Consider the following 16,578-nt stretch of genomic DNA (forward strand, 5'->3'; position numbering starts at 1 on the left):
CGTCCAGGAGCATGCCCCTGGACCCCCCGAGAGGAGGTTAGGTCCACCCCCCACTTAAATCATGTCCACATGGATAGGATACTAAATACATTTGCACACATCTTGTGTTCATAGCTTTCTGTTGTGGTGGTTTTTGTTTTTTGGTGGTTTTGGGGGGGGCGCACCTGCTAAAATCTTGCCTAGGGCTCCATGTATTTAATACTTTTAGTTGCTTTTCCGATTTGGATTAATGATGTGAATTATAATCAACTCATACATTAATCTGCATATTGAGTAGGCCTACTTATACTTTTGGTACTTAGAGTACAAGTACGTATGTACTTTTAAGTAACATTTTGATTGCAGGACTTTCCTACACTCTGGTACTTCTTCCACCTCTAAAAATGTATATTGATCTACTTTGGTAACTATCTTGTATAAAATGTGGTGTCAGGTTTCGCAACGCATGCTTAATGTTTTACTTTGAAAGAAACTTCCGGTGTTATTTTCTGTAGCTTCACAGTGGCAGTCTGGGCTCAGCGGCTCACAGTTCCTGATCGCTGGTGCCAACGCCCGGCGAAACAGAAAGCTAACGTAAGCTATCACATATACGGAGAGAGACATCGGTAGGTAAAGCAAACATTTGATAACATCCCCGCCTGCGTTTATATTACAAATACAAGTTGGGATATTGTTTTCATGCTTCGTCTTGAAAGATGGGACTCCGATAAAGCAAGTAAACCAGCGTTAGTTTACACGCTAGCATTAGCTAAGGAGTTAGCCTTGTCTAGTGATTGCTAGCACTGTGTTAGCTTAGCTTGCTCACCGATACTCAAACACATTTTCACTATAGTTACGCGTGTATACAAGTAAATAATGTGATATTGTGGAATTGAACCATAACACACATTGCCGTATTTACAAATACCAAAGTTATAAATGTTATAAAGAGATTAAGCAAGTCAATAACATTGTCAATAGCTAGCGTTAGCCTCCAGACAGTTTTGGTGATGGGGTGTGACACCGAACCAGCTAATGCTAGGACCCAGCCTTTCCTCTAAGACCCCCTTGCTTAATCAAAGCTGTCGAGAGCAGTTACAAAACGGTAGACACTTGACTACAATGTTAACACAGGCCTAACATGTTCAATGCCCTAACGAGTTATCGCCTCTTCCAGCAGCTAAAAGCAGAATCAGAAAGCACAGAGATGCAGACCATCAAATGTGTGGTGGTGGGAGATGGAGCAGTGGGAAAAACCTGCCTACTGATTTCATACACCACCAACAAATTCCCCTCTGAATATGTACCCACAGTAAGTATGTGTGCTGTCTTCCACAACCAGATACATGCTTTATGAATTAAACATTATTCTTAAACGGACCATGACATGCCTTTCTTTCTTTTATCACAGGTTTTCGACAACTATGCAGTAACTGTAATGATTGGGGGTGAACCATACACCCTTGGCTTATTTGATACAGCAGGTGAGATACTTTTTCATTGAATTGATATCTGTTGATGGAATGTTACATAATGGGCTAATTTGCAGTTTGGTCTCTTTATAGGTCAGGAGGATTACGACCGGTTACGACCACTAAGCTACCCCCAGACAGATGTCTTCTTAGTCTGTTTCTCCAGTGTTTCCCCTTCCTCATTTGAGAATGTTAAAGAAAAGGTGAGTACCAAGTGTTATCTCTTAAAGCAGTTGAGTTGATCACCTGCAAATCAACCAACATCCTACTCTTTCCAAATATTTGAAATTCCTTTACAGCAGGGGTCACCAACCTTTTTTAGGGTGGGGGCTACTTTCAAAAAATAAAACAAGTCGGGGGCTGCTTTTATTCCTCTTTTTTTTTTTTTTTGCGGTGTATATATCTAGCACATTTTAACATTATTATATGCTGACCTTTAATCTTTGTGTGCTGTTTGGGTCTGTGGGATCCGTTTTCAGTGTTTAAGAAAATGTATCCAATTTTTAATTATTTTAACCTGCTTTATTTTGGGGTGGACCTCACCTCCTCTCGGGGGGTCCGGAGGCATGCTCCCCTGGGAAGATTTTGTTTTAAATGTTGAAGTTAAAAGCATCAATCTGGTGCACTTTGAGCACAACATGAATTTATGGATACATCTCTCAACACTCAGATGAAAGGGAGCTGTATACTTTTCAATAATCCAAACATCTAACAAATCATTTAAACTTGTTTATTCTTATCTTATGTTACCTAGTTAGCGTTCTTTCTTTTTCTTTTTGCATATTTTACTAATCACTCCCCTTTTTAGACCGTTTTTTTCACTGTCCTATAGTTCACATTGGAATGATTTCTTACTTTATCTATATTAAATAGATAAAGGTGTGCTCTCCCTCTGTCTCGCTCGCTCACAGACGCTGTGTGCTCCTCCGTGGCGATGACGGCTTGCGCTTAAAAAAAAAATTAAATAAACATATTTGTAAAGTGGGGGAACACAAACGGGATTTCGAAAAGAGCGGGGGACATGTCCCCCCTGTCCCCAGTGGAAATTACGCCGTGTGTGTGTGCGTCAAGTGCAATACATATATATGTAAGCTGCAACACAGAGTAAAACTCTGCCCCTCATGTGTTGTATAGGCTGTTCAATGGGGCTGATGTGTTGTGTAGATTCTGCCAGAAGGAAAATCGGCAGGGGGGGGGTGCCACATTGCATTTCTTCCCGACTGCAACGCTGGTCCCGCAAATCAAGCAAGAACGTGATTGGTCGATATTCATTGTGGGGGAGGAGGGGTGTTAGATAGATATAGAGTTGTAGTAAGTAGATAGAGTTCGCTATGATTTAGGTTTCGTTTATGCATAGGGTAGATTATTTTCATTACATTTCCTTTTTTGTTTTGTGTATTTTATACATTTTCTATTTGCTTGGCGAGCTATTTTTAGAACATGCCCCTGTGGGCGACTAATTTCCCGCGGGCACCGTGTTGGCTACCCCTGCTTTACAGTATGCTCTGTATTATAGTAATCTTCTCTGTTATTGAGTGATCAGGGGATAGTCTTTTGATTGACTGAAGAATAATGACTTGAGTGAAAACTTCAACAACATATCATTAAATTAAATAATGTTAGACATGGTTGATGTTTTGTTTTTTTACTTTAATAACCCTGACCACGTTCACAAGCACACACTCATTAGGAGTAAACGTTTTGAAAAGTGTATGTATTGGTTCATCTGACACACTTGGTTTTACGTTGACGACATGAGTACGGATGTTGACTCTAAATGCAACACATTGTGCTGTTCAGTTTGTTTTCCAACGTGCTGCCTGCATCATAAGACACTGCAAGGCATTGTTTACAGGGAATTGCACGAGTGTAAAGTAAAGGGTATTTCAAAAAGCCAGATAACTAAGTTGGTCTGATTATAATAACCATAGATATATTTAGCCTGGTAATGTTTTACAAACAATATATATTTGAATATGATTCAGCATGCGTACTGTTTATATATTTCCTGAGGCTATTTAGAGAATATCCGGCTAACTATGGATCCTGTTTTATTAATTACCCTTTGACAATAGAAAGTCATTAATTACAGGTCATGGTAATTAGATATTATTATTATTATAACATTTCGAAATTATTTCTGATAATGATTAAAATAATAATAATTCAAGTCCTTACATGCATATGTAAACATGAATAACTGCTAACAAATATAAATACGGTATGTCCTAATTGATGAACAAGTGTGGCACCATGAAACCAAAAGGCATTTTCACACCGGAGTACTTTTCTCAGTATAGTTCCGATAGTTCTTAAAATGTTGCGTTCACATAAAAAAAATTCGGAAATAGAACTTAGTTCATGAAAACCATTTTACCGCCTTTTTAGTCCCTGCTAGAGAGCAGGTACTTTCATGGGAGAAAAAGGTTCCCATTTCTGATTGGCTGGGCGAATTGCAAACCACGCCCCGGAAAACTTTTGTGAAGCCGCCATTGTATTTGCTGGCATTAGCATTATTAGCATTAGCCCAGCGCACCAACGGAGAGAGACTAACTTATGGCAACACCAAAAAAAACATTGGAGCGGTGGAGTGATGAGGAGGTGTCGGCGTTCTGGTGATTTACTTGGAAGGCTTCAGTAGAAGCCAGTCCCCAACTCTGGGGACTTCGGGTGGCAGTATACGGAGTATACTAAAGAGTTCTGATGAACTAAGTACGGCAAAGTACTTGGTGGGAAAGCGCCTAAAGGTTTATTCCTGTGAAACATTCACCTTTCCTCTTTTCCCCGTTCCCTCCTTCCACAACAAACACATATTTTAGAACAATTGCATTCTGTCTGAACTGAGCCTTTTCATGACTAATGTTTAGAAAGCAAGATTTTTTTAACAGGTGTATTTGCTTCTGGGTAACTAAGTGTTTTGTCATTGTGTTTTTAATCTCCAGTGGGTCCCCGAAATAACTCACCACTGTCCCAAGACCCCGTTCCTGTTGGTAGGCACTCAGATCGATCTGCGTGATGACCCCTCCACAGTGGAGAAGCTAGCCAAGAACAAACAGAAGCCAATCACCCCCGAGACAGCAGAAAAGCTGGCTCGTGACCTTAAGGCAGTGAAGTACGTGGAGTGCTCAGCCCTAACACAGGTAAGACGTTCCCCTTAAACAACGTCCCTGTGTGGAGCATGTGCTTGACCGTCAGTTTCCTAACAAGGGTGCAAATGTGTTGCCTGTTCTTTGCTAACAGCATTTGTCTACAAACTCCATCTAACTGTGTGTCGTGTGCCTGTCTTCTCCCTTCTTTTCCTCTTTCTGTAGCGGGGACTGAAGAACGTATTTGATGAGGCTATCCTAGCCGCTTTAGAGCCCCCTGAAACTCAAAGAAAGAGAAAATGCTGTTTGTTCTGATGTCTTCTTGCATCTTGCTTTGCCTCTCGGTCGTCTGCTGCTTACTCATTGTAAAGAAACGTCTGTCACTTAAAATTCCACAACGCTCTTTTAAAACTTTGTGCCCATTAACTCTTTTCCTTTTGTTCATGCGTGCTTTCTTTTCAACTTGGCCTAATCACAATTGTCCATGCTGCCTGATACAAAAAGAGTGCCAATCTTTAGTTCTTGTTTCTGCTTTGGTTTTTGTTGTTTAATTTTACATTTTGTTATTGTCTCCGTATTGAGCTCTGCAGCATCAGCTGTGCCCTACAAAGTATTTATGCCACAATCTGTCTTTGACAGTAATTATCTTTTCCTACTGCAGCACACACTTACCATGGGCTTTTGTCTTTACTCAGACAACTTGATCATGAAGGAGTCATGTATAATGTTATTTGAATAAAGGAGAATTTTGATCGCCCTGCTCCATTTCTACTCAGCCTTCTTTTGCAATTAGTTCCCTGAAGATATTAATTTGTATTTGGAACACAGCCCCGTTTTGAATATTAATATTTTTTTCCACAGAAAGGATTAAAGAATGTGTTTGATGAGGCAATACTGGCTGCCCTGGAACCCCCTGAACCTAAGAAAAGACGTAAATGTGTTCTGCTCTAAGTGTCCTCGCAGCCTTCTCCACACCAGTTTCCAAATCTAGGTTAACAGTACTGAAGAGGTTTGTTGCACATTCCAACACGAGTGAAGATATTCTGAGATATTTGCTTTCTGCCTGACTTAACCTAAATACATATACAATGTGTTGATAATGGTTTTAAGATTGAGTAACACTTGATGCCGTTTGTGATGATTAGATGCCATCGGAGTGGTCTTACATGTTGTGAATACCTATCAACAAACTGTAGGGGACATCATCAAATAACGTTTTGACCGCATTATGTAAAGAGATCATTTTGCAAAAGGTATTTTAATAGAGTTTTTTATGAACTGCCCTGTAAACAACAAACAAGCTGATGAGGGTGTGTTAGTGAGCCGCTCCAATTATATCCTCGTATAATCTACTTCTGTTTCGTTCTCCAAGTAATTCCTTAAACTCTATCATGTATACCATATGTTCAGCACTTGCACACAAGACTGCATGTTGTTGAACTGCTTTGACATGAACTTATTATTTTTTCAAACATTTCTTTGAGAATTATGCATTTCTCAAAGGGTTAAAATGTTGCAGTATTTTTACTTATTTATTTTACAACATAATTTCAGCTCAATGTCAACATAGCCTCCAGGCGTATCCAATCAATATTTGACATTTCTAGGCTATGCTCCCGTCATAGCTCTAGTTTGCCAACACATAACCTGATAAATGTACACTTGTCTTGGTGGAGTTCTGCAAACGCTGACATGGCAATGGAAAATGTTTGGAGTTTTAATTCTAAGTTTGATGCAACATGCAAGAAGTTGGAGCACAATAATTCCCAGTCATTATTTTTGTGTGGCAGACGTGAGTTAACCAGGTGATGTGTGTCTTGAACGTTTATCTGAAGTTACATTGGCTGCACTTTGTCGGAGCGTCCAGCCCATAACCCCAAACTGATGAACCATTTTGTAAACTGATCATACTTGCTGCTGAAGTCAGATAGTAACACATTGTGAACGCTCTTACTAAATGCTATAGTTTGAAACCCTGTGAAGATTTTCGAGTGACTGAACTAGCTCTATTTGCATCTGTCTTTTACTATAACCATGCCTTTATGACGGGCTTGAATTTGATTTGTAAATATAGTGAGAGTAACTCATAACTTATTGACTGAATACATGTGTGCATTACTGATGCAGATACACTGAGATCACGCTGAATTCAAACAACCAGGGAAATGTTGAGAGAACAAGTTGCTTTGGCCCTATGGTTTTTAATCAAGTTGACATCAAAGTTGTACTGTATCCTGCTTGTTACGCATCACAATAAACCAGTATTATGAATAAACCTAACTTCAAATATTACGTGTTGTCCGACTTCATGTTTTCATCATAAAAGGTTACGCACTTCTATACATTTTCCACAAGGTTTCATTAAACATGTTCAGCATTTAAATGTACAGAGTAGTGCATATCATATTAGTTATTCTGTTAAGGCAGGTTATTACATGCATTTAAAATATCCCTTGTGAGCTGAGAGATTAACCGTTTAGACATGTTCTTGTTATGTAGCAGTCATTCTGCTCCCACTGATGCATTCATACCCCTTCACTTGTTTAATCACACCGACTGAGAAGCAAACTTAAACATCAGTAGCAGCTATATCCTTTCTGCAGGCTGCCTAGTTACAGTATATGGCATCTTGTCCTGACAGATTACATATTACATGTCCCTTGTTAGACGCTTTTATACAAAGCGACTTCCATACTCAATACTGTGGGCAATCCCCACAGGAGCAATTTGGGGTGAAGTGTCTTGCCCAGGGACACAACGACATGCTGACTGCAGTGGGGTTTGAACCCCTGACCCCAACACCAAGGCTCTATCCACTGCGCCACACGCCTCCCTCAACATATCCAATTGGCATCTAAAAACACTAGATAGAAAACAATTTCATTCAGACTTAAAGTTTCAATTTTACAAGGTTACAGTTGAGTATGTAAACTGAAACTAGGTGTGACCGTTTCAATGTGACTGCACTGTGTTTTCATAATGACTTTCTACTGAAACATGTTGCCTCCCAGCATCGATATGAGCATGAGGCTCTTCGGGGGAAGTGGGTAGTTTCCAATGAACCACATTTTCTTTTAAAGGATCAACCAGAGACCATGAAAAAAATAATGATAATATATATTTTTTTATTGTTTCGAACACAATTCTGCATAATTTAGAATAGCATTTTCAAACATATTTACCATGTTAACTTCATATTTCTTCATTTGGGGCAGTATTGCGGGTATTTTGAAAATGACATTTCAAAACAAAACACATATACCATATTAGTAGACCTATACGCAACAGGTAAAACGTGGTTATAAAAGGAAAACGGAACTTAGTTTGATCCCAATAAGAAGGTGCAATTATAGGCAAAGGCAGGCATTGGAGGAATCCCTAAGAGCTACGTGTCCGCTGCTGGACAGATCTCAACGCTGCTGTCGGTGACACGAACCCCGTACCATCCTGCCCAGAACTGCGTGTCCCTGCCTCCGTGGGTGAAGCGGATGTATCTCACTCCTGGTCCGTAGTTCTGGAATACATGGGTCAGCTGAAAAGAACACAAATCAGTAAGTCAATAATCGTCCTTGAGCTTTGCACCTCCTCTGAATGCCACGGTGTTCATTATTGCACGACATACCTGATTCCAATTCTGATCATTCCACTGCTCAAAGGTAATGGTGTCGGGAGCAAAAGTCTGGACAATCCCCTTGCTGTGATTCAGCAACTCTACACAGATCTCATATTGACTGCCACAATCCCATCGCGGTGCATACCTAATATAACAAAGAGGCAAAAGCATGCGCACATAGATCTGTAGTCAGCAATTAGGTCCAAACACATGTTTTTCAGCATTGTTCATTGTTTAAAAGGAGAAGAAAGACATTCCTAAAAGTCAGACGAGAGATGTAGCTTCCCACTCAGAAGGAGCAGAGGCCTTATTCTTTTTGCAGTTAAATTACAGTTCTGTTTTTGACGCAAATCTGTTTTGATCATTTAAGCTACGTTTATTTAACTTCCAGCACCATGCGCTGTTCCAATAGCGCCCTTCATTTAAAGTCTTATGTCTTATTTAATGTGCCTATTATGTGAGCGTTGTATTGTTATCTACAGTAGATGTATGGAAATCATTCAACGTTCTAATGTAATCCATCAAGTCTGACATTTGACAGGTGTGCATTAAGTTGGATTTCATTCATAGAACTGGTTAAATGTATTAAAGTAATATAGAAAATAACACTTTATATTTAGCACTTCAATGTTTTTGTTACTAATATGGTTTTGAACAAAGTCAAGTAACTGATGGTCACTGATTCAATTTGCCATAATTGTAGGAATTACTCTAGAGTTGTGTCAGAATGAAATGTGTATTCTTCTCACCAATCAGATATTTTGATGTCAGGCTGGAAGTGATCCATAAACGATGCGTTGTAACCTTCCTTCTCCAAGTCAATCAGCTGTTCCTTCCTGCACATCCTGCAGGAACACACAGGGTTTCAGCTGCTACACAATAGAAATGATCACATCATGTCATATTTGTTTTCTCCACAACTGTTGGCGAGTACTCACTCGTAGGAAGTAACAAAGTTTTTCTGGACTTTCTCATTTTGGTGTGGCACCAATAATCCATCTACTTTCCAACGGTCGCCACCATTCTCCAGTATCTTCCAGTTCCTCATCTTATCTGTTAAACAAAGGAGGGTTGTGGGATCAATTATTTTGTAGAGCTAATTTGTTGCTGAGCAGTAACCGATTACAGTGGCAATCAGATGTTGAGTGAGGTTAGTTACGAGGTGTCTTACGTTCCCCTCTTGGATTCTTCAGAAGATTTCTTCTCTGCTTGCACAAGAAGTAAAACAACTTCCAGTCTTTGGGTTTTTTGTAAGTATCACGGAGGTGAAATCCTTCTCTCCTACATCTCTCTTTCCACAGGGACTCACTATCAACCACTTCTTTCCACTGATGGGACACTAACCGACAAACCCTGACCACCTGATTAGGAGGCAGATTCAGGAAGATCTCCTCCAGGATCAACAGAGGGAGATCAAACTCCTGAAAAGAACAGACAGGACACAGATAAGCCCAAGCTCTGGATAATCAGGTTTGTTTTCAAACACTGACTTTGGACCAAATCCCCCCTCCCCCTGCTTAGATAACCATATCATTTCAAACTAAGAAACATCAGCATTTTCTCAGCACTAGCAGTTAAAACAGACCATTATTGAAGTAAAAGATGTAGAAAATACCTAATTTACCAAATAAGAGCTGCTCAGTTGTGATTGTAAATAAAAGTTTGGGCTGTTACTGCACCTCCTTTGCAAAATAGAAGCAGTCTAGCCAAAAGAGACGTCAACTAAATTAAGGTTAGCCTATGACCAATCAACTGGATAGTTAGAACATGTCCATGATGGCAGATTTTACAGACTGGGACATGTCATTTCAGTGGCTGACAAGTATAAAATAAATACTGTAATAAAATAAATAGTGCAAACCCTCTGTGTATGTCTGAAACATATAGACTGCATGGTCTGAAATCATTTTTTGTATTTAAATGAAACTTATTCATATTGCAAGAACTAATGTATGTTAGCCCATTTCTGCCAGTTAAGAACAAATAAGATACTTCCTGATAAAAACAGATCCTGTCTTTGGCCTACCAGGCCGCTAAGCAATTATTTTTGATAAAGCATTCTATTATTACAAAATACTTACTCAATATATCATCATTGTTTTTAAGATACCAAGCCATAGTTTGAGACATTTTCTTATTGAGTTTCAGCTAGACCTATTAAACAAATCTTTCTGAAATACTCCTTATTTTGATATCATTTTTGAAAATGTTAATTATGTTGCATGCCTTTATTTTTGAGATACTATAGTTATGGTTTCGATACAAATAACAATTAAAAACGTGCCTACAGGCTGAAATGGGCTTCCATATGACAGCAGGTTGTTGTTGTTGTTGTTGTTATCAGCAGTTCCTTGCATTATGAATAATGGCTGCAAGTCAAGTTGCTCGCTCTTTGCGTATTAACTCAGTGTCTGGGATCATGTAGGAAATACACAGCTTACCCTCTGTAGTGAAAATGAAGCTGACGATCCTGCAGCTTGAACCCTTAGACAGTCTTCATGACTTGAGGCCACAGAAGAGCTTTGAGATCCACCCATAGCTTTAGCTTTGCTCTTCATGCCTAGGCTAATGCAAATGTATTTACGAGTTATAACGCCACATATATAGCCATCGACTTCTTACCGAAAATACGTCTGCGTAGGCGTTATAAAATAGCTACTGCGTGGCTACATTTATTTATATCCGTATAACTCACAACACGGAAGTACGTCTCGAGGTAAGGAGACTTTCAAGTAAGGCGGAAGCAGCTATAATGTTTCCTACAGCACTAAACTTAACATAATGACGACGCATGCCTGGGAAGCGAAGGACACTTTCGGTTTTACCTCTTCAAATGTCATCGTATTACTTATTCCCGAAAGCTAACAGCTGACGACGCTGAGCTCGGTTGGTATTATACCAGGACACTTGAGTTGGACGTAAGATACGTAGGCGGAGCGAGCAGATAAAATAACGCGTCTTTTTTTGCTGCTTATTTTCTGCACCGCCCACCCGTAGGTTTCAGTGTACGCCGGGTGACATTAAAAACGAACCCCTTTGAATCATACATTTCCAGGATAATGTGTAATCAATGAAGAAGAGTTTATTTCACCCGGTCAACCCATGTGTCAACCATAGAGTGTCTGTCAACCCTGGAGTAAAGCTGTAGAAGAACAAAAACAATCAGAATCAGAAATCCTTTATTAGTTCCAGGGGAAATGTACAGTGTTAGAGCAAAAGTTGAATAGCAGGTACAAATATTATAGGTATCAATTATGATATGAAATAATAAAAAAGTAAAGCACATATTAGTAATACAATTAAAATAAAGACAAATAAGTACACAACCATGGCTAAAAACTTGTAAACCTAATTTTTTTAAATAAAATGCCAGAGCAGACAGCCTACAGATGGACTGATCAATACAAAAGAAAAAGGATTTTAATCGAACGGACCCTAGGAAAAAAATCCGGTGTGCATTTTGGAAACATCTTATTGGGCTGTGCAAAGCAGCAGTGCAAATAACATTTCCATTAAGGCTGATATGCCGAACAGTAGTGGTGAACCTTTTAACATTCACAAAGACATTCCCTTTTTAAACAGTCATGCTCAAAAGGTGCATTTTATTCCTGAAATAACTACTTTATTGTTCAACTGATGCCTTCATGTCACCTACAACATAATATTATCACTCCACATTATACTGTGAAAACCCATTTTATGACAGTGGTCAGGGAACATCACCAAAGGGTAAATAACCAAAGTATTGATTGAAGTTGAACTGCTTATTTTGAGAGGAATGTCAAAAATATTTCTATGAGGCACTTTTAGTGAGGATTAAGATCCTCTTAACAAAGAAGGGATGTGCTCTCCTACTGTACTTGTACATTTTCTCAAACTGTGGCTGTTGAACGTAACATTTCATAAAGACTGCACATATTCATAGTTTAGCAGTGAAACATTCCGTAACACATTACATAACAGAAGATTATATAAGGCAAACAAGAGGTGCAATTTCAAGCAAAAGCAGGAAGCAGGAAGTAGATGCATCCCAAAGAGCTATTGGTTCGCTGCTGGACATATCTCAACGCAGCTTTCGGTGAGGCGAATCCCATACCATCCTGCCCAGAACTGTGTGTCCCTGCCTCCGTGGGTGAAAATTACGTACCTCACTCCTGGTCCATAGTTCTTGAATACATGGGCCATCTGTAAAACAAATATCAATTGGTCCAGAGTTGTCCCAGAGCATTTTCTAAAGATCATCCTAATATTAAATGAGTCTTGCTCTGTTCATACCTCATTCCATCGCTCGTCACTCCCATACTTAAACTCAACGATCTCCAGAGCAAATGTCTGAATAGGCCTCTTTTTTTCATTCAAAAGCTCTACACGGATCTCATATACAGCCGCAGTCGCATCTTGGTGCATACCTACCACACACAGACATCAGTTTGATTAATTTGTATCAAAGTTGCTACAAGCATCAAGTTCACCATTTAACTGTGTGCATTCAGTGGTATAGTTGTTATAAATGAAGGGCAATAACGATAACGAAACTGGAATTATTCCATTCGCAAGTTTCTGTGTATTTTTCTCACCAATCAGATATTCGGATATCTGGCTGGAAGTGATCCATGAACGACGGGCTGTAACCTTCCTTCTCCAAATCAATCAGCTGTGACTTCTTCGCCATGCTGAATACAAAATGTTTTAAATATAACATAATAGGATTGTAGCATACATGAGTGCGATATGTTTTCTGCGTCTCTTCTTGTAAATACTCACGTGTAAGAGGTCACAAAGTTGTTTTGGACTGTCTCATCTGGATGAGGCTCTCTGATCCCGTGCACTGCCCATCTATTACCACCAAATCCATCCAAACCACCACATCTACCACCATATCGAAAACATCTATAATCATTATTCAAAATCAGCCAGCCGCTGAGTTCCTCTGTCAAAACAAAAAAGGAGAGTTGTGATAGAAATCATGTTGTATTTGGACAACTGAATGTTGTTTAAAGTGTGTTATGTGACTGTTTACCTTGTCCTCTAGGATTCTTGAGAAGATTTCTTCTCTGCTTGCACAAGAAGTAAAACAACCTCCAGTCTTCAGGATTTTTGGAAGTATCACTGAGGTGATCTCCTTCTCTTCTACATCTCTCTTTCCACAGGGACTTACTATCAACCACTTCTTTCCACTGATGGCACACTACCCGGCAGACACGAACCACCTCACCAGGAGGAAGATTCAGGAAGATCTCCTCCAGGATCTCCAGAGAAATAGGGAAGAACTGATGAGAACAGACCAAAAAGATTAAAATCTGGATAATCAGGTTAGTTTTTCAACACTGGCTTTTAAACAATGCTCCACATTGCTTACACATTATTACTCAGTTATGTCTATAACCAATCAGCTTAGCAGAGAGATGTTTTCTGGATAGTAAACTGATAAAAATAGATTAATACTGATGCAAACACTACATTTTAAGTCATTTATCACACATGCAATTACTCTAAATGTAAGTATGAACATAATAGAACACAAGAGTCAATACACTGAGATGTTCTCTAGAGAGCAACCAAACTACAACATCAAAAATCATCATTTATATACTAACTCCTCCTTTTGTGGAGCTTATTGGGAAAAACATACCTTCACATTTATTTTCTTCACATCAAACAGCTCACCTTCACCATATTTAACCTTCTCCTGATTACAGTCATCCTTTAAAGTCTAAATGCATCACAGACACTTCCCATACACATTTCAGTTTTCCTATGGTGGTTTATCATCCTGCTATTTCATCTCCCTTCTTCAGTTATTTTATATACTTTATTATACACATATATTTTTGACTGAGGTGCCTTGTAAAATAAAAAATATGTTTACTGTCACGGAAACAATACAAGACATTGATCATATGTTATTTGTTGATTCAGAAAATATATCACACTTTATGCTGGATGTCTGTGTTTTGCACAGACAAATGCTTGCCTTTTGCATGCATGTAATCATTGCTGATCACCAGTCTTTTAGCACAGTCTTCCTATTTCATTGTGCGTTTTACACATTACACATATGTTATTTGATATTTATTTCACTGAGAGCTAGGCTACAAGCAGGATTGACAAAGTACTCAGACTATTACTTAAGTAACATTTGTGATATTGGGCTATATAAATAAACATTGATTGATTGATTAAGTAAAAATAGCACTAAGAAATGCTCTGATATAGTCAAAAACCACTTATTTCAAAAGTTACTTGAGTAAAAGAGCAAAATAACTACTGTAACATCACAATACTTAATGGAGCAAAAGTGAAAGTACTCGTTTATTGTATAATTTATATAGTTATTATTGATAATGTGATATAATGATGCATCTTCAAAGTAACTTAAGTTATCAAATAAATGCAAGTTGACTAAGTAGTAAAGTATAAATATAAAGTAGATTAACTCAGATAATGTTTACCACGGACTCCAAGAGACTCTTCTTAAGGCAGTCTTCCACTGACTGCTGTCAAGTGAAAACAGATTGTTGTTTTCATGGCAGAAAGATGAACACCTATATTTGAAAGGGACATTGACGGTACTGCAGCTTCATTCATAGGGTTTCTCTTTGTGTCTGAGCCAGACCAGAGCGTTGCCACAATCTGTTTTTTTACCTTTTAACTATAATGTAATGAAACTCAAGGGTAAACAGGAGCAGACAGAAGAGTCTCATTATTGTCTGCAAGCGGTAAACTTCCGTGTCGGAAGTGCAGTTCGGGTACCGACACCGTCAAGTCAAACACTATAAGGACGGTTGCTTTTCGTAGTTTAAGGAAGGGCCTCTTATTCCTCTACTTCCACAGTAATCATTATTGTTTCCCGTTAAACATTCTTCATCCAGTGACTTCGTTATTCACACACCCGGGCGCTTGTTATGGATGTGGAATACGTGCTCCAAAACAAGTCGATAAACAGGGGCGGACTGGGACCGGCCTACTTCGGTAAGGGGGGGGGGGGTTTCAGTAGCAGAAAGAGCTTTTAATATCAATTGTGTTTTTTTTGTTAACAGTGAGTCACAGCTGCAGTTATGCATTAGGCCAGTGGTTCCCAAACTTTTTCAGTCGGCCCTCCTTGGATAATTGGAAATATTTTCGGGACCCCCCAACCCGGTTCCCATCTATATTGGTAGGATTGCAGGTTGCAAACAATCACATCACTTTACCATTCATATTCCACACATAGCCTATCAATGACTTGTGTGTGCTTGCTTTCCCTTGCAGATCTTCTCAAACCGGGGCTGTTGTTTTGAGACTGCCACTCTCAGTTCATTCTCAATGTTCAGCTTTGATCTGTATTTCGTTTTGATGGCAGCAAGAAAAGCCTATCTCACACAAGTAGGATGTTGCAAAAGGCAGCATTATGCCCACAGCTCTCTGACCAATGAGATATTTTCGAGCAGTGTTTGTTTACAATTTAATAATAATATTAATACATTTGATTTATATAGCACACTTTAAAAACAACGTCATCTCAAGGTGCTTCACAAAGCTAAAAGGAGAAAATAATAAAATAAAAAATCTCCCCGCGCCCCCCCTGCAGTACCTCCGCGACCCACCAGGGGTCACGCCCCACAGTTTGAAAACCACTGCATTAGGCTATTACTATAATACATTGTCATGTGCTGTTAATGCCATGTCCTGATCAATTCGATCAAAAATAACCAAACTGTTTTGTTCGGAGACTTTGTTTTGATCTGCTTTGCTACAGATGAGTTAACTCCACCTGTCCTGGAAAACTTTAAACACAACCGTAATGATCTAATGAAGGGTGTAATTGATTAACTTGTGTAAAATAAACAAGTAACAACTGCCAAAAACAAAGAGGAGAACGCTTAGATACATTGAATAATTACAGCCTTTACGAATCAGCTGCAGGAGCACAGAGATGTCTTTACTGACTCAAAAGGGATTATCCAGATAAAGAATTTCATGATTACATAATGAAGTCATTAATCAAAAAGGCAGCTAGTGTCACAGACTCACAGGTGTGACTATATATATTGGCCTTCTGTATTGTATAGTATTTAAACACAACTCCTTTTAGTTAAATTGATCATCTAGAAACTAGACTTGCCTGATGAACAATGTGTCAAACTTAATTTGCTTTCGAAAGAATAATTATTGTAGAGATGTTGTTTGCGGCTTCAGAAAAATATATAGACAATACGTCAGCCCTCTTTGCATAATCCGCTCGTTATGATTCTTGAAAAGGCAGGTTGCATTTTCCACAGGGGGTAAAGCAATCTTAGGTCTTGCAGTTGTTTCAGTTAATCCTCTCCTTTCTATTTATGGCACACAAACTGGCAAACAAGTCAAGGAAGAAAAATGCATAAACAATTCACTCAGATCCAGAAAAGGATCACAGGGAGATGTTGAACCATGAATTAATTAAACATTT

General features: G+C 38.9%; 2 protein-coding genes and 1 pseudogene across 8 annotated transcripts; 1 reads left to right on the plus strand and 2 right to left on the minus strand.

Moving 5' to 3' along the window:
- Nucleotides 1–495: 495 nt before the first annotated feature.
- LOC117448852 (cell division control protein 42 homolog) lies at nt 496–6,829 on the plus strand. 7 transcript variants are annotated; one of them, XM_034086136.2, is made up of 6 exons: nt 496–605; nt 1,157–1,291; nt 1,391–1,463; nt 1,545–1,654; nt 4,394–4,591; nt 5,399–6,829. In XM_034086136.2, the coding sequence occupies exons 2-6, from the start codon at nt 1,187–1,189 to the stop codon at nt 5,486–5,488; spliced, it is 576 nt and encodes a 191-aa protein (XP_033942027.1). In that variant the 5' UTR covers nt 496–605; nt 1,157–1,186; the 3' UTR covers nt 5,489–6,829. The 7 variants fall into 7 exon arrangements, with proteins under 7 accessions (XP_033942027.1, XP_033942029.1, XP_033942030.1 ...); XM_034086138.2 differs by lacking the exon at nt 5,399–6,829 and adding an exon at nt 4,763–5,392; XM_034086139.2 differs by having other exon boundaries at nt 497–605; nt 1,160–1,291.
- Nucleotides 6,830–7,642: 813 nt separating this feature from the next.
- On the minus strand, nt 7,643–11,071 carry LOC117449980 (F-box only protein 6-like). The gene is made up of 6 exons (XM_034087917.1): nt 10,592–11,071; nt 9,322–9,571; nt 9,089–9,203; nt 8,900–8,995; nt 8,160–8,295; nt 7,643–8,069 (listed from the first exon to the last, which is right to left on the minus strand). Exons 1-6 carry the CDS (start codon nt 10,706–10,708, stop codon nt 7,923–7,925), a joined length of 861 nt encoding a protein of 286 aa, XP_033943808.1. The 5' UTR covers nt 10,709–11,071; the 3' UTR covers nt 7,643–7,922.
- A 1,117-nt stretch (nt 11,072–12,188) lies between these two features.
- LOC117449792 (F-box only protein 6-like) lies at nt 12,189–14,738 on the minus strand (annotated as a pseudogene).
- Between the last annotated feature and the right edge of the window lie 1,840 nt (nt 14,739–16,578).

The sequence above is a fragment of the Pseudochaenichthys georgianus genome, chromosome 7, assembly GCF_902827115.2.
Source record: "Pseudochaenichthys georgianus chromosome 7, fPseGeo1.2, whole genome shotgun sequence".
NCBI classification, from domain to species: Eukaryota; Metazoa; Chordata; class Actinopteri; order Perciformes; family Channichthyidae; genus Pseudochaenichthys; species Pseudochaenichthys georgianus.

Coding starts and splice junctions, on each gene's coding strand:
- LOC117448852 (XM_034086136.2), top strand. CDS start 1,187: ATGCAGACCATCAAATGTGTGGTGGTGGGAGATGGAGCAGTGGGAAAA. Junction 1,464..1,544: donor TGGCTTATTTGATACAGCAG/GTGAGATACTTT, acceptor GTCTCTTTATAG/GTCAGGAGGATTACGACCGG. Junction 1,655..4,393: donor TTGAGAATGTTAAAGAAAAG/GTGAGTACCAAG, acceptor TTTAATCTCCAG/TGGGTCCCCGAAATAACTCA.
- LOC117449980 (XM_034087917.1), bottom strand. CDS start 10,708: ATGAAGAGCAAAGCTAAAGCTATGGGTGGATCTCAAAGCTCTTCTGTG. Junction 9,572..10,591: donor CTTCATTTTCACTACAGAGG/GTAAGCTGTGTA, acceptor TGTTCTTTTCAG/GAGTTTGATCTCCCTCTGTT. Junction 8,296..8,899: donor GACATCAAAATATCTGATTG/GTGAGAAGAATA, acceptor TTGTTATATTAG/GTATGCACCGCGATGGGATT.